Source organism: Sphaerodactylus townsendi, linkage group LG08 (genome assembly GCF_021028975.2).
Source record: "Sphaerodactylus townsendi isolate TG3544 linkage group LG08, MPM_Stown_v2.3, whole genome shotgun sequence".
In the NCBI taxonomy this organism is placed as follows: domain Eukaryota; kingdom Metazoa; phylum Chordata; class Lepidosauria; order Squamata; family Sphaerodactylidae; genus Sphaerodactylus; species Sphaerodactylus townsendi.
Window position 1 is genome coordinate 36288883 of NC_059432.1, and position 22344 is coordinate 36311226.

The 22344-nt window shown below is 50.0% G+C and overlaps 1 protein-coding gene across 2 annotated transcripts; it reads right to left on the reverse strand.

Moving 5' to 3' along the window:
- Positions 1–5533: 5533 nt before the first annotated feature.
- Positions 5534–22012, reverse strand: LOC125438100 (cytochrome P450 26C1). 2 transcript variants are annotated; one of them, XM_048506280.1, is made up of 7 exons: positions 21847–22012; positions 21134–21400; positions 20414–20638; positions 19026–19301; positions 17392–17547; positions 12264–12812; positions 5534–8734 (listed from the first exon to the last, which is right to left on the reverse strand). In XM_048506280.1, exons 1-7 carry the CDS (start codon positions 21886–21888, stop codon positions 8336–8338), a joined length of 1914 nt encoding a protein of 637 aa, XP_048362237.1. In that variant the 5' UTR covers positions 21889–22012; the 3' UTR covers positions 5534–8335. The 2 variants fall into 2 exon arrangements, with proteins under 2 accessions (XP_048362237.1, XP_048362238.1); XM_048506281.1 differs by having other exon boundaries at positions 21134–21404; positions 21847–21984.
- Positions 22013–22344: the final 332 nt, after the last annotated feature.

Genomic DNA, 22344 nt, shown 5'->3' on the forward strand with positions numbered 1-22344 from the left:
GCCGGAGACTTGCGTGGTCGGGTTCCCAACAAGCCCCCCCCACCTCCGCCTCTAGCCTCCGAGAAGTACAGCGACCAATCACAGATCGACCCGAAGAAGCGGTCAGCCAATGGCCGCCAAGCGGTTCATTTCTGGCCAGCCCTGCTATAGGCCCAGGGGCGCCCCAATGGAACCAGCTGCGGGTGGGGGGGAGGGCAGGCGGCTCCTCGACCCCTGAGGAGGGAGTTGCCGCGAGGCTCTCCGCAGCTGGCTGGGAGGAAGGGGCCCCCAAGAGCAGCACCGCTTCAGCCCCACCAGGATCGCCTCTCTGCGCCGAAGCCGGCAGGGAGAGGGGTCGAGCCCTCTTTCTGCAGCAGGGGCGCCCCACACAGAAAAGTCCCCAGGGAGAGCTGAACAACCCGCATCCAGGCTACTGCACAGGGCTGCTTACTTGGGACTGAGCCCCATTCAGCCCTGGGACTTCTCACTTCTGGCCCCGGCAGCCCCGGGGGGGGGGGGGATGAGAGGGCGGCCACGTGGGCTCTGGGAACATGCGAGGTGACGTCAAGGGGGCTCTGTCGCTCCCCGCTCATGAAAGAGCCTTCCCACACACATGCACCTGAACCCCCGGCGGAGGTTCTTCACATCATTTCGGGGGAAGAGATTTGAGCCCCCGTGCCTAAGTGCCACCGAGGCACCCGGAGTTCACACCCGAGAAGGCAGTACTGCTGGGACTGCAATCCCAACAGCCTGGAGGGGGGCTGCGTTGACCCTCCCATATGTTGCATTTTGGCTCAGAATCTAAAGCTTCTGGCTCGAGTTCCCCAGCCTGGCTCCTCATCCCAGACAGGCAGTTTCAGGGGTGCTGAGGCCTCTTCCGCACATGCAGAACAAGGCACTTTGCAGTTGGATTTTACTGTGCAAACTTGCAGACCACTGTCAGAAACCCTTTCTGGGCAGCTGGGTCGGCAGGATGCTCAGTCTGGCTGCAGCTGCCGATTGGGGGGACGAGGACTGTGGCTCCCCTCTGTGCCCTCAGCGGCCGTTTTCTGCCTTGCGGTCGCCTCTGGGCTCACCACCCCAGCAGGGGCAGCGTCCTCTCCTGGCTCTTTCGGAGTTGTTTTGGTTCCTTCCTTCCGTCTTTTTGGACCCTGACAGGCATCAGGGGCCTCCACGCCTCAAAACTTCTGTACAGCGGGGGGATGGGTTGGTGGTGAGCAGGGAAGGCGCTGCTCTTTTGCCCCCGCCCCGCCTGGCCTGTTGGTGCTCCCCAGCCACAAAAAAGTCTGTCTCACGATGGACGGGGAGCACCACTATATGGTCCTTGGGGCAGACTTGCAAATCCGGGAGCAAAGGAGCGCAACCTTCCCGGGCAATCCGAGCCCTGCCTACCCAGCCGTGCCAGGGAGCTTCCTCGCGGGTAGGCGAGCAGAGGATCGCGCCGGTTCAACTCTGCCAAACGCAGCGCCACTTCGGCCGCGATCCAAGCGCTAATGACGCGGGATGGGAAAGGGGGCAGGGCTGGGGGGAGGGGGCGGACCTCGGCCTTGGGGCTGCCTTGCCGCTCAGGTTGACTGGGGAGGGGGAGGAGGCGGGGGTCGCGCCTTTCCTTCCCGAGGCTCGCCCCCGCCTGCCCTATATGCCACCCCCAGAGCTGCCAGCGGGGCTAAGGGACAGGCGGGCCTGGGTGCCCGGGCGCTGACCTGCAGGCGACCCCCCCAGGTCCGTGACATCTGCATGAACCCGGCCAGCTCCGGGGCCAAGTTCACCGCCCGTCACCTCGCGAGGAGGCCGCGCTGGCCGCAGTGCCGGGAATGGCCCCCGGGAAACCTCGGATGCTCCGCGCAGCCAGCCAGCCAGCCGGGCCGCAGGCGTCAATCGCGCGCGAGAAAACAACGCGCCGCCGGGGCAGGAGTGAAAGGGGATCGTTCCGGGCGGCTTGGAAGGGGCTCAAGAAATTAACTGCCCGGGATGGCCCGGAGGACAAGTGGCCCGTGATGACCCGGCGCTGGCAACGGCGCAGGAAGGGCCCGCGCGCACCCGTCCGCAACGGCGGCGCTGACTTCGCAGGCAGGCAGGCGAGTCTCACCTTCCCCCGACGACGACGACGGGAGGAGGAGAAAAAGAAGAAGCACTCATTAGACCCCGCGGATCTTTTCCTTTCCTGCACCTACTCATGTTTACTCAGAAACAAGTGAAGTAAGGTCTCCATTGGCGCGCATAGGACAGAATTAAGGCGCAACTCCGGTTTGCCCCAGAAGTTTAAATCGCATTCTTTTGTAACCAGAATGTAAATGAGTTTCCGTAGGTGATGAGTTAAAATGTAAAATGGATCTGTTAATGCGGTTGTACCTTAGATTTGAAACCCCACCTGGTCTTCCTATCCCACATTTACAATTTTACAAACGACTCTCTGCTGTCCAGATTTTCAAACAGACCGACAACAGCACTTGTGAAAAGCATCTCTGGTTCCTTCCTTAGTGGCTCTTCGTGGATGTTGGCTGACTGAAGTTGAAATGAAATAATTACTTCTCTTTCACCCCAATGCCTATTTCTCATATGAGTTTCCTTCAGCAGTTAGATTAGGGATATGTTTTATATGGGGATTATTCTGTATAGGAATGCACTCATTGAATGTTAGGATAACAATCTGGAATAAAGATGTCCAGATGTCTGTGAAGGCACTTTGAAAGACAGAGTACCTTACTAGACTTTTAATCAGAGTCGTAAGCTTATAGGAAAACTGGAAGATCATTGTAAAGAGCTGATCTTTTTAAGTGGCCCCTCTCTCCCAAATAACAACACAGAAGACTGAGTGGTAAAGCCTCTTACTGATCTTACAGTCTTTGGGGTCCTGATCCTGGCACACTAAAATGCTGTTTCAGTAATGACAGATCCCCCCCTCCCCCCCCCCCGCATACATAATCCAAGTTTGGAGTATAAAACCAAGATTTGGTAGAGGCTAAACCAAATTTTTTAAAATGTGAGATTGGGGAACAGAATCCCCAAATCCAACAGGCCTGACCATTTTCATTTCCTTCTTCATCTTTTCCACCCAATTCAGAAGCCTTTTATTAATCTCACAATAGGATGGGCAGCACTTAGATAGATCATTTAAGGAGTTGTGCTAATTAAAGTTAGTCATTGACTCTTGGGTCTTCCCTCCTACTGTTTGTCCTCCTCTCGTTTTATCACAAAGATCCACCTTAAAGACAAGGTCAAGAGGGCAAGGGATTCTGGGTCACCAGAGGGTCAATCTGCCACCAGCATTTAACACAGCCCTGCAGTTCAACCTTCTCCAACGTTCATGCTGGGAAGCAGGCAGAAGGGAGACCCATTCTGACTTGTCTCCCCAGGTAGGGTGGGCTTTCCTTTTGGTGTTTCTCACTGGCTAGGCTCATATGCCTTTAATAGTTACCCAAGATGTCAAATGCAGCCACAAAAGCTTTTCCCATTGTTACATTAGCAAGAGGTGAGCATTTCTCCTCCTAATTTTCTCCAGTTAGACGTTTATCCAGAAATTAGGTCCATAACCCATCATTATTGGTTTGTTCCTCATATTTACATCGTACCCTGCCTACAAGGAGCTCAAGAGCACAGATTAAAATGTCATACTTTCCCTCCTCCTCAGAGAAAGGCATGCTGACCTCACAAAAACAAACGCCAGTACTAGGACCTGGAACGTTCTAGTCCCACAGAAGTACCAAATAGTAGGTTGGAAGACTGGATGGAAATAGAGGGGAAATCTGTAGAGACTGTTCAAAGAAAAGTCTTGTCCAAGTGAGATACTTGGGAATGATACCAACACATCGTTTCTGAGGAGGAAATGCCCAGACTTTGTACTCCCTTCAGCTTCATAGCCAGCTGGTCAGCATCCATTCTCTCACCATCTACCTCAACAGTCCAAAATATCTGATCAAAATGGATAGAGCAGTTTTTTCTGCTGATGAAAAGAAACAGAAGAGTCTCCTTTGAGCACCCAAAAAGATGATGCTGAGGATCATGGGACCTGCTTGGACAAAAGTCATGTGAGAGAAGGGCTGCAGAAAGGAGCAGGGTTGAGTGCATTGGAACAGAAAAGCAGGTTGGATCCATCCCAGTTTGTGTCACCGTGGGGACCGCTTAGCCAAATCTACTCCTAGCCAGTGGCCTCTAGCAACTTTTCAGGACAGCAGCATATCTGGAATGTCTCCCTTAAGTTAAATGGCCAGTCTGGACAAGGTATGATTATACGCAGAGGGAATAAAAGGAAATGTATGTATATCCAATTATATTGCTGTTGAAGTGTCTTTGTAAAGGAAAACTAATGATTCTTTAAAAATGGGGCCAAACCCCACCTTGTTGAGCAGTTTTCCTGGATATTTCCACACAAGAAGTTCCCTTTGGTCTCTGGAGCCATTGATAGTGCTGGCAATTTTTGTGTGGTTACAATATTTTAAAGTTCTGTTAATATAATTGCATTCCTCATGGGAGTGATGTATTCTGCATGAAAGCAATGCATAAAGCTATATGATTGAAATAAATATTCTTAAGGAGTTATGTGGCTTTATTAATTTCTTTTGAGTCACTTTTACATGATTTTTAAGGGATTCTGTTTTGGTTTCTTTCCAGGAAGAATCACATCAGTTTTCAGAAGCTGACTGAACAGTCATACTTGATGAAGCTAGAAGACACCCAAGAACTTCTTGTAAATTCACTGGAGAAACCACCCTTTCCAGGGGATTTATTGTTTGGATCTCTTACTATTGAGTTTCTATGTGTTCCTCTATTATATGTAACATCTTCCCAAAGTGTAGAAAGTGGCCCATTTAAAGTTGGATTTACTGTTAAGTAGAAATCAAAGCATCACTGTCTTCAGATGAATAAGTTTTAGCCATAACATTAGATTTTGTTTGAGGAGGAGGAGAAGGAGGAGGAGGAGGAGGAGTTGGATTTATATCTCCCTTTCTCTCCCGTAAGGAGACAAACTTATTTCATTTACCCTCCTCCCCACAACAAACACCCTGTGAGGGTGGGGCTGAGAGAGCTCTGAAAAACTGTGAGTAGCCCAAGGTCACCCAGCTGGCATGTGCTGGAGTGCACAATCTAATCTAGTTCACTAGATAAGCCTCCACAGCTCAAGTGGCAGAGCGGGGAATCAAACCCGGTTCTCCAGATTAGAGTGCACCTGCGCTTAACCACTACACCACACTGGCTTTAGAATGCAGCTGCCATGCTGGGAGACAAACTGTTGTATCCCCTTATTGTAGCACTTTTGTTTTAAACGTTCAGCTTTCAGTGATTTCAGCCTCAGTGACAGTAGGACACTTTTCTCTTTGCAAATTATTGTTTTCCATAACATACCTGTAATCTATGTGTGCTGGCTCTCATGGGGGAATTTTAAATACAGTTCCACCCTTCAACGTCCAAGGAATATAAAGGGTGTGATTCTGCTTAAAATGGTACCATTATCTTATGTGTGAAAAACTTGTGGCTGTCTGAATCCCACTCTCTACATCAGCTATCAACATAGTGCATTGTGGGAAACATTTTTAATAAAGAGTAAACACAACAGTTACTTACCAGGTTTTATTCCTGATAGACCTTTCCCCACTGCACAGGGATTTTACCTGTAACTACGTTTGCTACAGAAGTTGCCCTGAATGTAGATTGCTAATCCTTTTAACACTGGCAGCAGTTTAAACATATAACGCTATTACACAATATCTGATGAACCTCCTGGTATGGACATTCTAAGGAAGAACAACAGACCCAGAGTGAAGTGCAAGGACATCTTTGAAGTGCTGCAGCTGAAGTCTGATGCTCACCAAAGTCATACCCCCTGTGGCTTCTACCATTTACATTACAACAAAGCGTTCAGTGACTGAATGCTCCTCATTCCCAGATTCTCTGCACACAGGAAATGAATACATTAGAAAACTGACAAGCTTTCCCCCTAGTATTTGAATGTTCTGTGTGCAGGGATTTGGTGGGGTGTGTGGTGGAACATCCAAGCATGAGTGAACTTCCATTTGCAAACCAAACAGGTATAAGACGCTAATTTATCACTTCTTATCCATACAAGACTTTTGCTTTCTATCATGGAAACCCTAGAATTAACCCAGCAAAATTGTATCAGCTGCATGTTTCAAATAAACACTCCTTCATTCATTTCTAAACCACAACTCATAGTTTGACTCTCTTCCTCTACATGACTCAATCCTCCTGCACATACACAAGACAAATCAAAGTAGCCTGAATTAAGTATCTGGCAGGACCACTGAAGACACCCAAATCCAATCCTTGGTACAAAAGCAAGATCCTACCTACTCAGACATTCCTAACAAAATAGCCCTCGTGAGTTCTATTATACATTGACAATATAGAAGAAGTGACCTTGTTGTTTCCACTGTATCAATCATTTCTGCTCGCAAAGCAGGCCTCAACGTACTCTAAAACCTTTGCCAACTGTGGCTTTGCTCAGCAACATAAATAGGAGCCAGTCAGGGATGACTTCATGGTACATGGCTTTGTGGATGACATTCAAAGGGGTGTGCTCACAAATTGAAACAATCCACCATCCACACATGTAATTATGTGGAACTAAGTAATCATAAATAGGAGTTCTGTAGTACACTGTATTCCAGGAAAGCTTAAGTTGAACTTTAAAAAAAATGTATTCGTCCTTAAGGTGCCACAACTAACTAATCTATTCATATACTTGTATTTATGCAGATATAGTTACTGCTGTGGAATTGTTCTCTGAAGGGAGCTTCTAGCACAGTGGTTTTCAACCTGGGGGTCGGGACCCCTTTGGGGGTCGAACTACTCTTCCACAGGGGTCACCTAAGACTCTCTGCATCAGTGTTCTCCACCTGTAAAATGGATAAATGTTAGGGTTGTGGGTCACCACAACATAAGGAACTGTATTAAAGGGTTGCGGCATTAGGAAGGTTGAGAACCGCTGTTCTAGCACATTAAACATTGCTGCCTTATTCTACTGGCAGTTAATTCTGTGACTACAAAACAGCAGGGGTAGAAGATGAACTGAATGCAGTCTTAAAGGTTGCCTTGTGCATGTGTATTCACCATCAGATGGCTCAAACATCTAGCAGTGACTTGCATGTGTGACTCACAGGTCAACATTACTACCTAGAACAGTGGTGGTGAACCTTTGGCTCTCCAGATGTTATGGACTACAATTCCCATCACCCCCTACAATTGGCCATGCTGGCAGGGGCTGGTGGGAATTGTAGTCCATAACATCTGGAGTGCCAAAGGTTCGCCACCATGGACCTAGAAGCACCTCAATGGAGTTGACCCACACACTCAACTTCTAAATCAGAAAGCAAGAAGAAAGGAGCATATTTGCTTGGATGAACCAGATGGAAGAATCCTGTCCATATGATGCCTCCAACACAGTTTTTCAAAATCAGCGATAACCTTAAAATCTGCATTTTGTTATGTTTGAAATTTCAGGTCAACCACAATTGATGGAACCCAGCAGATGAGCCAGCTACCATGCAAGAGTCACTTTCCTTTTAATACAAATATTCAGCTCGGCTGACTACCTTTAAAGGATTGTTAGAGGACATATACAAGAATTGGATATTAAGATTTAGACATCTAAGTCTTCCCCTCATCTGCTATCCCTTTGAAGCCTACACTGTGTCCTTGGTTTGAGGAGATCTTTGCAATGAACCATGTGCTCAGACCATGGGAATCTTGGATCGGTATGCCAAGATTTCCTTTACTTGCACTAACACAGAAGCAGACACCCTTCCCATCCATGAATGAAATCTGTTATAGGTATACGTGGTATACCCATTTTGAAGCTTATTTATGTTCCCTTTCTGGCAGGAACTTAGCCATAGCTACCCCATCATAGAATGATGGAACAGCAGCCTCTTTCTGAACTGTAAGGACCTTTGAAGAAGGATCACCTGGGAGAAGGGGGTGTCAGGTGAAGTGCATTTTCATATAATTGAATTCCAGCATACCTGTATACACTTGGTGACTCCTTTGCAAACACCGTCAGCAGTGTTTCTAGGATTCCTTCTGGTACATCGAGCTGTGAACTACAACTACTCTTAACTAGGTTACAATTCAGCCTGACGCACATATTAAATTAACAGGAAGTGCAACTGATTCTTACAGAGAGGGTTCTTGCTGTGGCCTCTCATTTCTAAATGTGAATGGATGCTAATGGTCCATTAAGGACCAAGGACAGAAACGTAGCCTTTTGCCCTGCCCTGATACTCAACAGATAGGAAGGAACGATTTACACTAGAAGACATCTAGCACTTTTATCCCAGATTCTTGTTCTACTGTGGTTCTAAGCTGAAGAGCAGAGACATTATGGAGATTACAGTGGTGTTCAAGTTTCTGTCTTCTTTGGCTCACTAATTTCTCTTCCAGGTTTCAAGGAATGAAAATAGAGCTGCAGCCCATCCACGGGGTACACAATCGGCACCATTTGCATCTTGGGGAAGTCAGTGGTGGCCAGCTCCCAACGGGCTGTGCTGACCAGCTCGATGGCAAGAAGCTTGAGGATGGCCTGGGCCAGTTCTTTGCCAATGCAGTTTCGGACTCCCCCACCAAAGGGGATGTAGTGGAAACGGACAGAGCCAGCTACTTTGTGTTCCTCGCCCTCTTCCTGGGGTACCCAAAAGCGCTCAGGATCAAAGGTATCTGGGGGACTCTGATAGACGCTGGCAGTCTCGTGGGTGTCCCGGATACTGTACATGACACTCCATCCTTTGGGAATCTGGTAGCCCTACAGGAGGGAAAGAAAACAAAATGAGCATCAGAGATCGTGGCCTGCTGAGCGGAACCTGCTGAGAACATCCACAACAATTTGGGCTGTTGAAAAAGCCAGATGGCAACCTCATATTCGAGCTGCATCTCTTGAGTCCCACAGAGTTCTTAGGATTTGGATGGCTGTTGTTCCACTGATACGTGGATCACAGTTGAAAAGCAGTTACCCCCCCCCCCCAAGTCAAATTACTTATTTTAGTGGTCCAAATGAAACTTTTACATGTTCCAGAGCATTCTGCAGATTACTTTCATTTCTCCCTTTTTGATCGAGTGCAGAGCTGGGCTCAGATTTCAGACTTAGAAAGTTTGGCTCATCCTTGTCATTTGCAGCATCTTTGGTATTCATGTGCTCCACCACTCCCTTTCAAGGATTCTAAAACTTCCAATGGTTGTTCTTTACTACAAAAAAATTGTAAGAAGCAGCCTCTGAGGAAGATCTTCCTCAGGGTTTCCATCATCAACCAGAGCAGACTGGTTGACTATTTACATCTTTCTTTCTACCCATGGGGTCCCCCAAAGCTGCTAACATCAGTCTGTTTTTTATTTTCACAACAACCCTATGGTGTGGGTTAAGCTGAATGTGCGCAACTGGTCCAAAGTCACCAGCAAGTTTTTTTTGCCAGAGCTGGGATTCAAACCTGGGTTTCCCAGATACTTATCAGACACCCTAATCATTATACTATGCTGGCTCAGTACAGAGCTAAACAGATGAACAGTCTGACTCAGCATACTATGAGCATATCATACTAAACAGAGAACACTCTGACTCAGTAGTTGGATAATTACATTTCTCTGACCATCACTTAGAATTACAGAATTTTTTGCTCTCTCTACCTCTGTGCTTGAAATGAAGGACTCTGGGAGGACTCTGGGAGATGTCATCTAGAGGGTGCAATTTCTCATGAACAGATGGAACTACAACTTCCAGATGGGACTGATAGGACTACAACTCCCAGACTCCTTCTTGCTCAGCTGGTAACACTCCTTAAAGCTCCGGGGTCCTTGCAGGGCTGTCCAATTCCTTGCCTGAGCCAACTCTCAAGTAAGTCAGCAGTGAGCCTGATGCCAGTGGCCAGGATGATGCCAGTGGCCAGGACTGAACCAGCCCCCACCCCAAGCTATTAGTGGGGAGGGGATGGCCTTGCCACACCTGGAATGGCTCCCATTCAGGTGGTGGGAGCAGGGCTATGGGGGGAGAGGCTTCACCAAGCCCATCCAGAGCACTCCAAGGAAGCTACCAACGGGTGGGGGAGGAGAAAGAGAGAGTTGGAATAGGGGCAGAAAGAGTATGAGTGCTGGGGAGAGGCAGAAACAGAGAGCTAGGGTAGGTGGCCAGAAAGAGCAAACAAAAGCTGAAATGAGGTGGCAGAAAGATAAGAGAATAGAGAGTTGGGGTAGGAAGAAAGAAAGAGAGAGCTGGAGTAGCAGGGCAGAAAGTTAAAAAACTGGGGTAGTAGGGCTGAAAGAGTTGGGGTAGCTGGGCAAAAATAAAGAAGATTAAGAAAAGGGATGGCAGGATGGAGAGGCAGAGGCAGAAGGGGGAGGACAGAAAGAAAAAGTGGGGGTAATGTCCTCCCGAGTCCCTACATGTGAGTTTCCATTTACTAGAAGAGCTCATTGTATTTTTTTTCACACAATGACCCCCCCATCATCACAGGCACCCTGCTGGCTCCCACCCCCCAAATGGGGAATGCTGATGGGGAGAATTCTCCATATTTTCACAGGTATCTTGCTGGTTTCCCCCCGCCCCTTTGCAAAGTAGAAATCCAGTTGTGCAAATGGTTGAAATAATTGTGATCTATTTGTTAGCTGATTTTAACCCAATTGTCACTAATGCTGTAGCTAAATTTCTTGCCTTAGCTATAAGATTAAGAGAAAAACAGTATCAGTTGTTAATTTTACAGTTTTGTATTTAACTTTTTTTTATGCCAATAAAGGTAATTATGATGATCGTGAGCTTTGCAAATCGGTGTGCATGTGTGTGCATGCCTATGGTGATGGGGAAAGCTCTCCCCATCTTCAGAAGCACCCTGCTGGCTCCCACCCCCTTTGCAAAGCCAGGATCCAGCTTTACAAACGGGGGAGGCGGGTGCCAGTGAAGATGAGAACTCTCCCCGTCTTCACAGGCACCCTGTTGCCCCTTCTTGGCAAAACTGGGATGTTTTGGGGGGAGTGTAATTTCAGTGTTTGCACCGGGTGCCATTTCCCATAGATAAGTCCTCTCCCCCTCTCTTGCTCTGGCATTAGTTGTCTAGAGCCTGTTGTATTTTTACACACAAAGGGCTTTATTGTTACTTAGATGATAACCACAAAAGGTGCTATCAATTACACAGTAAAACAGAGGTCCTTAATTTTCAAAGACCTGGGGCTGATCTTTAACCCCAGCATGTGTTCCACTGACCTGAAATCACATGGCAGGAAGTCACATGACATCGCCATCATATGTCAGGATGAGGAGGAACAAATGTATCCTTACCTGTCTGTGCTAGTTATGCATCCTCTTCATCATTGGGTGACCACATGGGATGGCAACTTTTGCTCCCTACACATGTTCAACCAGCAAAAAACAAAACTGCCCTAGAGAGGTGGGTGGAGCTCTGCAATGCCCCTAAGAGTCCTGATCCACAGGTTGAAGATATCATCTGGCTGTAATCTTGCTCTAATTAGCAATAGTTTTGAGCAGAGACACTTTGGTGTCGACAGTGCATTCAAGTGGTACCCTACCAGCCAGTGTGGGGTAGTCATAGGATAGGATCTGGGAGTCCGAGGTTCAAATCCCCATTGTGTCAAGGCAGCCTGCTGAGTAATCTTGGGCCAGTCACACACTCTCAGCCCAACCTACTACACAGGGTTGTTGTGAGGATCTATGGAATCTGTTCCTTACTCAATGGCTTTGTAACGTCTGATGGAGCTTTTTCCAAGCATCCCTCTACTCACACAGCTATGTGCAACTGAAGACCCCCATTTACCATCTCTCCTCCCTGTTTCCCTTTTTTCACTTACCCAGATTAAACTCAGTTGCCCACTCCTCACAAGGGCATGCCTGTTGCAACTGGAATTCCTAAATTCCTTGCCTTTTCCCTCCATCTTCAACAGCTCCTAAGCAAGAGACACTCGTGGGCCACAACACTGCTAAGAACATTCCAATTGGTTGCAGTGGCCAAAATGCTTCCTACCCAGTGGTGGGATCCAAAAATTTTAATAACAGGTTCCGATGGTGGTGGGATTCAAACAGTGGCGCCGCTGCACACATGCACCTCCAGTCCCTATTGGGCAGGGAGGTTGCTTTAGTAACCCCTTCTCGGCACTCAGAAAAAAATTAGTAACCACTTCTAGAGAAGTGGTGAGAACTGGTTGGATCCCACCTCTGTTCCTACCCCCTCCCCTACAGACGATCAGGACAGGACTCATGTGATCCAGCCCAACCTCATCAAACAATTTCCACACAATCCTGAAGAAGAATCTTTGCCAATAGTCGCTCAACTCACATCCAGCTCAAAGGTCTGCAGGGCTGTCCTGTAGCCTCCAGACACCGGGGGCAGCAAACGGAGCACTTCCTTGATAACACAATCCAAGTAGCGCAAGCGGCTGATCTTCTCCAGGGTCAGGTAAGACTGGTAATAGCACTCAGGTCCTTCTGGCCTGCTGAGGAGCTGGCCCGCTTCCTCCTGTCTTTCCACTTTTGCAGTCCCAGAGGTGCTTGTTTTCTGGACTAACCTGGCCACGTGGGGCATGACAGAAGCCCTCTCCTCCCCTCTTGAGTCCATGCCAGCTTTCCATTCCTGCTTGGGTGGAAGAGGTGATTGGGAGTCGCTGTTTGGAAACTCTCCTTCACCAACTGCCTTTTGGTGGGTCTGTTGGTTTGTTGGCAATGGGCCAGGGACAAAGCAACGGCACTGCTTGAGGAGGTCATGGGATGCCAGCTCCTGCTGGATTTTTTGGATGGCACAGGGGTGTTTCAGGAGAAGGAGAATCAGAGAAGTGCTAGCACTGGCTGTTGTGAAGAAAGCTGCAAATATCAGCTCAATTGCGGATTCCTGCAAACCAAGCGAGGAAGAAAGACTCTGTGAAAGTGGTTTTTCATGTCGTACTTTTATTCATATTGACCAACTACAGTCATGAGCTAATTTTCTTCATTGCTCAGAGCAGCAGAACGCATTAGCGTTTTCAACACAAGGTCATTGATCGAACTTCAGATTGCAATGTAACATCATGAGAGTCTGGGGAAGATGCACCAAAGACTTGCATCATTTCTGGACTGCCTTTAAGGCTCCCAGGACTATATACAATGGGACACTCTGGAGAGGGCATAGCTGAGATTAGAGTTTGGGAGCAGAGATGTGACTCATTACAATACAACTGTTGTCGGGTTACAGCTGACCTAGCTGAAGAAGAAGAGGAGTTTGGATTTGTAGCCTGTTTTTCTCAATTGTAAGGAGTCCCAAAGAAGCTTAAAAAAACTCCTTCCCTTCCCCTCTCCACACAAGGTACCTTGTGAGGTAGGTGGGGCTGAGAGAATTCTGAGAGAACTGTGACTGGCCCAAGATCACCCAGCAGATTTTATGTGGAGGAGTAAGGAATCGAACCTAGTTCTCCAAATTAGAATCCATCACTCTTAACTACTATACCACACTGAACTACACTTCTGCTCTATCCAGAAATCCAAAGACATTGTTAACCCATTTCTAGACAAGTTTTTCTCAGCCAGAGAAGAAAGCCAGCCTTTCTGCCAAACCATGGAGATGCTGATACCATACTGGCTGCCTCTCTAAGAAAATACTTCCTTACAGTAAGAAAGCTCTGAGTTAGGTTTTGCATCAGTCCCTGGAGACATTTTTAGTTGGACAGATGCTGAATAACCAGGAAGGGAAAGAAGGCCGCTGTCCAGCAGGAAATTATTGACACTTTGCTGAGAGTGTAGTAAGGCAGAATGGATATATATAATGTACAATCCCAGTCCCTAAAGAAAATTGAAAAATTGTTTTTGCTTCTATAAGGCTTATAATGTTTTAAAGATTGGCTGTATAGCTTATTTCATTCTTCTGCCAATGACATTCAGAGTCATCCTTGACTTTGCTGAGATACAAAGTGGACCTGATACTTTTCTTTACATAGCTGATCCAATGACCCCATATATTTCTTCAACTGAATGTCCTTTCCATTTCACTGGTCTGTGTCATATGAAGTCCTTAACATTTCATTGACTTAGCTCACATGTTTCTGCTTGACATCAGGATCCAGGAAGCTTTTGTTCCTGACCATTCTAACGGATTTCAATTGGACAATTGCATATCAAAGCAAGTGCCAATGGAGCAACTTGTTTTGATTTTTTTTACAGAACAATCCCACTGTTGTGGTTGGAACTGGCAGGAGGGGCATCCTGTATGTAAGCAGATTCACAGGGAAGGGAGCACCACTGATTGCAGCCAAACCTAGTTCCACAGGTGTGCTTTGGCCTGGCCTTTCTTGCAATGTACTGCCCGTTTATTTGCATGTTCTAAGGAAACAGAGTTTGCTTAAGGCCGTTTGCCATTGCTGTACTGTATTCATTTCCAAACAAGAGGACCCAAGACAAAAAAATATCCTCAACAAGAAGACGAAGAAAAAGAAAAAGAAAGAGGAGGAGGAGGAGGACATTATTTTTACCCCACCTTTCTCTCCTGTAAGAAGACTCAAGGTGGCTTACAAGCTCTTGTCCCTTCCTCTCCCCACAACAGACACCTCGTGAGGTAGGTGGGGCAGAGAAAGTTCCAAAGAACTGTGACTAGCCCAAGGTCACCCAGAAGGAATGAAGGAGTGCAGAAACACATCTGGTTAAATCAAATCCCTTCTGTTCAACCCATGTAGAAGAGTGGAGGAATTGGGAGATCAAGTACAGCAAGTCTTGAACTGATGGGAATACATATCTGAACACCTTGGATTCCATTCAAAACATAAGCAGGAGGTCAGTCAGTGTATAGCTGGACATCAAATCTATTGCCTGGCAGACTGCCACAGACACACCATCTTCTCCACTTATTAGACTAAAGAGAATGTCATGTGGGTCTTCAACATGATTTAGTGGGGTCCTGGCTGTGTGGCACAGCCTTGCATGCAGAAGATCTCAGGTTCAAAACCCAGCATCTGCAGCTAAAAGACTTAGGTAGCAGGTGATCAGAAAGTACCTGCAGAGCAACCAGTTAGAACAGATAAACCAGCATCTCATTTAAAGAGATAATGATCGGTATAAATTCACTGAAATTGATCGATGCTACTAATGATTGAAAGTACTGAGTAGACAGTACTGACTTGGATGGGCCAATGGTTTGATTCAGTCTAAGGCATAGGTGTCAAATTCGCGGCCCTCCAGATGTTATGGACTGCAGTTCCCATCATCCCCTGCCAGCATGATGCTGGCAGGGGATGATGGGAACTGTAGTCCATAACATTTGGAGGACTGCGAGTTTGACACCTGTGATCTAAGGCATCTTCGAATGTTTATGAGAATTCAGGTCTTTGAAAAAAGTAAGGACTGCATGTCTTTCCTATTGTAGCCAAGAGGAAACTTATTAAAGTGTCAATGGGGGTGAACGCAATCCATTTTTTCCCCTGATGGTGGCTCACAGCATTGGTGAGATTCCTTTCCAAAAGTTTCCCACCCTGATTCTTGAAGATTCTTGATCTCCTCAAAGCTGTTGTGATGCAAATATGATGCAAGTACACTTGATTCCCTGGAAATCTCACAATGTTACAATGGAGGTCTAACTTTGCTTGTGCTGAAATTCTGGAGATGGCGGCTGTCTAATAACTATAGTGTAGAATGGGTTCAATGGTGGTCAGTCATTGGCGAAGACAGGAAAGGGGTGCCTTGAACAGCTTAGGGGCAATGGTCCACGCAAAGCTGCTCCAGAATAACTTCTGGCTGTAGCAGTGGCATTCATTGGTTTCACAGCATGTGATGCTGCTATACTCTGTTCCACAGAAAGATGACACTAAGGTCAGTTGCAGTGCAGCAGTTGAGAAAACTGTATGCTTCCGTATTAGAATATAGTCCCGAATGAGTATGAGAATTATCATTCATTTTTCCACGCTGCCTTTGTAAAAACCATTACTTTGTGCATTATTGACCATGGTACTTTGATACAAGAGCATTTATAGTTCATTGAGCGACTTTTAAACAGATGGGAGAGCAGGGCTGGGTAGGCACTAGGACCCAGGTGGAGCATTCTACAACAAAGAAGGTCTGGCATGCTTTGTTCTTTGAGGGAGGAATATACAACCCTACTATCATCTTTCTGTGGAACAGAGTATACCCTCTTAAAGCTAAACAGGACTCAGCCTGGTTTATGCTTGCAGAGAACTTGAGCCCAAGCACAAGTGATGGTGGAGCAGTAGTATTGTATAGTGGCTGGAGTATCCCACTAGAATCTAGAAGATCTAAGTTCAACTCCCCATTCTGCCTTGGAAGATCCTTGGGTGACCTTGGAACAACCACACACACTCAGCCTGTCCTACCTCACAGGGATCTTGTGAGGAGGATACACAGAGAGGAGAAATGAGAATTATGTAAGGCAACCCTGGATCCCCATTAGTGAGAAATGCATGCTATAAATGGAGTACATAAATAAGTAAATACATATAGTTGCCCCGAGGTGGAGGAGGATTACAATATGGTTAATTTGCGCTATTTCATTAAGTATCATGACATTTTTTTCTTGCATGACTCATAATATTATATTTCTGGGCCAACATCAAAAAGGAAGTTGGCAGATCCAGGGGAATCATATTTGGGGGATTCCTGGGAACCATTCTGGATATCCTGAGAGCCAATGTGGTGAAGTGGTTTTAAATGTTGGACTAGGATCTGAGAAACCCAGGTTCAGATAACCACTCTGCCATGAAAACTTGCCAGGCAACCCCAGGCCTGCCACACATGCTCAACCTAGCCTATCTCACAGGGTTGTTGTGAGGATAAAATGAAGGAGAGGAAAACCATAGAAGCTGCTTTGGGTTCTTTGGGGGGAGAAAGGCCAGATATAAAGCAAGTAAACAGAATTCAGGGGGGGGGATTTGGATTTATGTCCCCTTTCTCATCTGTAAGGAGAGTCAAGGCAGCTTACAAACTCCTCTCCCTTTCTCTCCCTACAACAGACACCTTGAGAGGTAAGTGGAGCTGAGAAAGTTCTGAGAGAACTGTGACTAGCCCAAGGTCACCCAGCAGGAATGTGTGGGAGTGGGGAAACAAATTTGGTTCACCAGATAAGACTCCGCAGCTCATTTGGAGGAGCGGGGAATCAAACCCAGTTCTCCAGATTAGAACCCACTTGTTCTTAACCACGGCACCACGCTGACAGGGCCTCTCCAGCCACAAGGAGTTCCATTCCTCGCTGAAATTCAACAGGGAGAGGCCAAGGCACACCCTTAGGTAGGCTGGAAAGGCGCCTGACACACAGTCATATCTCAGGGCATGCAAAGCAGGCAGCTGGGCTCATTTGGAAGGAGAGACCTGATAGGATCCCATAGGGGAGGGGCTGGATAGGACTGAAGTTACACTTGAAATCTCTGCATATGGTCAGGGACACTTTTTAAATTGCTGCTCTAGCCGTTTGCAAGGGGCGGGTCTAAAACAAGGCTCACCTTCAGCTCCTGCATGGTCAGTTCTTTGCCGTACTCCTTGGCACTGTCCATGATGAAATCCAGAGCGTCACTGTCCGCCCCCGCGTCCTTCCGCTGCAGTTTCTCCAAGATGGCCTTCTCCATGTACTGGTGCAGCAGATCCCGGGCCTTGATTCCCTGTCGGAACCAAACAAGGTCTTTCAGGGACAGGTGCAGCGGCCAGGAAGAAGATCCTGTTCCTTGCAGGCTCCACCCAAGAAAGCTGATACCTCAGGAGGCCAGTTCCTGTAGTAGTGTGTCTGTGTGGGAGGGAGGGGATGCTGGCGAAATGCAGCCAGGGGACCAGTGCCTTTGCAAGCGCAGTTCAAGGCAAATGACTTGCTCCAAACTTTAAAGCGCTTTGCATGCAGCTGAGAAATTGGGGGAAGGGGGGGCTTTCCTTTCGATCTCAGAACTGAAGTCCCTTGCTTGGAAAGGTCTTGGCCCGTTAGCCTACTTCTCCCAGTAGGACCTCCACTGAATTAGAAGGGGTGCTCCAGAAATGGGCCAAACGGGTTTTTGACTGACCCGCCCTGTCAAGTTACCGTCAAAGGCCAGCAGATCCTAAAGCATCAAGCTGACACCCTTCTACCCAACGGAGGGATGGGGCAGCTTCCACTGGTTGCAAAAGCTTCCACTAACAAAGGCAAAGGCGAAACCATCTCATTCTGACCTTTTTCAAATGTGAGCTTTGGCTCTAAAAAATTCTGGAATCGACTGGGATTCTCTGAGGAAGGCAAAGATTCCCAGCTGGCTCTTCCACCTAAACTTGAGTCTCCCTCCCCGTCCCCAGAATGGCACAAACACTGGTCAGTCGCAGAAGCCAAAAGTCCTACCTGGCCACTGTGGTCAGCTCCTAAATAGAGACACGCCATTTTAACCCCATGGAAATCAGTTCCAATTAGAAAGAGGCGTCTGACTGCATCGTTAATGTCCTGAGATCCTACTGATTCCGAAATCAGCTCACCCTGCCTTGGATTCCAGACCTATTTAGGAATCCACTCATAGATCCCTACTGACCCCCTCCCCTCCAATACACATTGTTCCTGTCTAAATAGGATCACAGCTGCAGGAATACAGCCGAGGTCAGTCTGAGCGCTTCCTACTTCTGAGCGCTTCCTTCCACCGAGAGGCTGTGCGACTCTCCACCCAGTTCGCTCTCCCAGGCCCAGCGGGGGACGTGGCTGTGATGCCCCTGGACCATTCACACCAATCGGGAGAGATGTGTGTGACTGCAAGTCGCCAAATCGTTTTAATAAGCCAGGGAGACATTTCTACCATTGCAGGGCAGAGAGGCCAGAGGGTGGAATTGGAACAGGTGGACTTTTGGCCCTGTGCTCAGAGATGGCTACTTGCAGGCTACCCTTGGGGATCTGGAAGAGCCCGGGCCCAGTGCCGGAAAAGATATCCCTCCCTCCCTCCCTCCCCCCCTCCCACTCAGGCCCCTTCCGCACATGAGGAATAATGCACTTTCAATCCACTTTCACAATTGTTTGCAAGCGGGTTTTGCTATGCTATTCCGCACAGCTGCAGAGTGCACTGACAGTGGATTGAAAGTGCATCATTCTGCATGTGCGGAAGGGCCCCCCCACACACACACACACCGCTGGCCATACCTTCCGCAGCCCGCTGAAGGGGATGTTGAGGGGCAGAGAGAACAGGTTGTCCACCAGCTGCTCGAAGGTGCGGGCCAGCTGGGCGAAGCGCTTCTCCTCCAGGCGGAGCCCCAGCAGGACGCGGGCGGCGATGCGGAAGGTGAGGCTCTTGGCCGAGGAGTAGACGGGGACGGGGCCCGGCTCCTGGCACCAGCGGCGCAGCTCCCCGCTCACCAGCGCCTGGATGCGGGGCAAGTAGCTCTCCAGCGCTGAGCGGCTGAACACGCGCGCCAGCAGCTGCGCAGGGCAGAGCAGAGAGAGAAGCACTAAGGAGGGGCAGGCAGCGGGGGGGGGGCACACAACCCTGCCCCCCCCCCTTGAAGCGAGTCTGGGGTTTCCCGTCCCAAGGAGTCCTGGCGAGAGGCTGCAGGCGGGAGGAGTCCTGACCCTTCAGTAGAACCTTTTCAAACGGGATATCCTGCCTTAGGGCCAAACAAGAAATAATGACGGCAGTAGGAGGGGGGGGAGGGGCGGGGACCGGGAAGTGCGGGAAGTGCCGGCGCTTGCCCCTCCCTCCCCTCTCCACCCCTTCTCTATCCTGACGCTTCCTGGGAGCCTCCTGTAACGCCGCCTCATCCAACTAACGGGACAACCCCAAGCAGGAGCAAGCCCCGTGCATGAGCCTTCAGTAGGGTTTTGAGTAAACCCACTGGGAGGGAGTGGGGGGCCCAAGCGAAACTGCACCTTTCTTAGTTACTCAAGGTCACTGGAGTTTATAAGCCACCTTGAGTCTCCTTACAGGAGGGAAAGGTGGTCCATAAATCCAAACTCTTCTTCTTCTTTAGACACTTCGTTTAGGGTGGCACCTTAGGATCACAACGCCTTTGCGTTACATGCAAGAAGAATTAGGCCAGCTGCATGCCTCGGACTTTTTACACCTTGCCCTATATCGACCCTCTTTTTGTATTGGATATCCAGCCTGATCAAGAAAATCTGGCGCTATTTTGTGTATGTGTGTGGGGGGGGCGGGGGGGGCTGGTCCCCATGAAAAGATATTCCACTTCTATGGGTTCTGAATCGTTCTCTAGGGGCCGGCACAACTGTTTACCATTTTGGACTCCACCTAGAAAAAATAGCTCCTGTCTCCTGACATGCGACTTCTCTGCCTCCTGGGAATCTTCAGAGTTGGAGATATCTAGCTCGGGGAAGTAGTGGTATAGTCCCATCTTCCGCCGGCCGGACTGTACCAGGCTGGTTTTACTGCCCGCTGCGCTTTCAGTGCGCGGCTGGTTCCGACTGTCCGTGTCGTGGCGGGCTTAACAGAAGCGCTTCCAGTCCCCTCCGCCGCCCCCCAAACGCCAGCCCTGCCCGGTGGGCCGAGCGAGCGGAGAAGAGCCGAAGGCGCCTACCTTCCTGCGCTGCCGGTGCGTCTGGGCGCCGGCGCTGAGCAGGGTGTGGGAGCCCAGCAGGATCTGGGTGCTGAGAGGCCACTGCACGCTCACCAGGCTGTGCTCGCTCAGCAGGATCTTGCGCACGTGCTCAGCGCCGCTCACGCGGATCACCGGCTTGCCCAGCAGGTGCGTCTTGAACACGGAGCCGTATTTCTGCCGCCGGGAGCTGTGGAAACTGGAACCCTGCGCGGGAAGGCGAGGAGCGGCAGAACTGAGCAGATCATGAACAGAACGGGATGGCCTCTGCGCAGGTGCAGAGCGCCTTGCCTTCCACAAGAAGGAAGCGCTAGAGCGGAGTTTGGTGCTGGGAGGGGCCAGGGGGGCCTTTCATCCCGGCTCAGAGTCCCGGACCGGAGCTTGGGCCTTTCCCCTCCTCGAAAACCTGCAGGCTTCCAAGCAACGAGGGATGCCCACCCCTTGCGCGCGGGGGATCAGCCCCATCGCTCTCCGCGGGGGTCCCTTCGGAGCGGCTGCGTGACGGCCAGGGCTCCGAGGGGGCGGCGCGATGCTCTAGCGAGGACGGCAGGACCGCAGTTTCCTGGGCTGCGCTGAGTTGAAATCGGGGTAGTCCTCTAAGCATGAGCAGAGTGCCGCTCTCTCGACCAGAGCCAAGCCTCCTTGAGCTTTAGTGTGCCCTCTCGCCCCCACCCCACCCTCCTCTCCCACCTGGGAGCTCACCTGGACCAACCAGTGCAGGGTCTCTCCGAAGAAGGGCCACCCCATGGAGCCCTTGGGCAGGGGCAGGGCGCTGGTGCGGTCCCGGCTCAGGCTCCAGCGGAGGGCCCACAGGTGCCGGGCCAGCGCCAGCAGGAGCCCCACGGCCAGGGCGGCGGCCAGCGCAGCCTCCAGCCAGGAGAGCGCGTCGCCCAACTCCACCGGCAGCAGCAGCAGCAGCATCTCCGCGCTCCGGCGGGGCCCTTCAAGGCGGCGATCAGCGGGCTCCGGCTGTCTAGGAAACAGGGGCCGGGTAAGAAGCGCGCCCGCCCCGCCACGGGACCGCGACGGCGGCGCAGCACCAGTGGGCATCCCGCTTCCCCCCCCCCCCCGCCGCCGCCCATTGACGGCTCCGTGGCCACTGCAGAGATCACCGGGCCAGGGATGCCATCCTAACGAGGAGCGCCCCTTGGCATCCTCAAAGGGGCCACCGAAGCGGGTGGACCCTCATGGAGAAGCGCCCCCCATTCCGAGGCCAGGTCCCTTCTGCCGAGGCGTCTCAGCTGGATTCGGACAGCAACCAGACCCGTGGCCTCGATCCTGGTGGCCGAGCCCGAAAGCTCGCCTGAGCGCCCGCGACCAAAGGCACTGGGCGCCGTCGGGTGTGCCTCCCGTCCAGCCGCGCCAGAGCCCGGCTCCGCATCTTTCCCGGGCAGCCGATCCCCCTTCATTCCTACCCAGGCAGGGCGCACCGGACTCAGCTCCTCCCCGCCGTCCATTCCCTCCTTCCCGTGCCCAGCTGTCAAAAAGAAGCCGTCCAGGGGACTGCCGCGCACCCCACACCCCTGTCAGGCATCCTCTGCCTCGGACAGATTTATATAGGTAGGGGCAGCGGCTGCCCGATCCACCTTCGCGGATGACGTCTGGGCTGCATATTTAAAGGGAGGACCAGAAAGGCTGCGGGGGGGGGGGGGGGGTTCCAGTGTGAAAGAATGTGGGGGATCCGGGACAGGGGAGGGAGGGAATCGCCCTTACAGATCTCTCCTGGCGGGGGAGGGGACTCACCGGGCAGGTAGCCAATGAGAGACCAGCTTGCCCTCCCCCTTATCCCCCTCAACCGGCACCCTCCCGCTGGCTGCGGTATCAGTGATGGAGGAGCCGTCTAGCCCGTCGCTTTCCCTTCAAGAGGGGGTGCTGCAAATGGTGGGAGGGAGAAGCCTCGAGACCCCCACTTT

Bases quoted from the DNA above. Each gene is read 5' to 3' on its own strand.
- LOC125438100 (XM_048506280.1), bottom strand. From the start codon at position 21,888: ATGGACGGCGGGGAGGAGCTGAGTCCGGTGCGCCCTGCCTGG. The intron at 20,639-21,133 runs GTGAGCTCCCAG...CTTCCCGCGCAG, and splicing joins CCCTGCACTGGTTGGTCCAG to GGTTCCAGTTTCCACAGCTC. The intron at 12,813-17,391 runs GTGAGCCTTGTT...CTTGGTTTGCAG, and splicing joins TGACCATGCAGGAGCTGAAG to GAATCCGCAATTGAGCTGAT.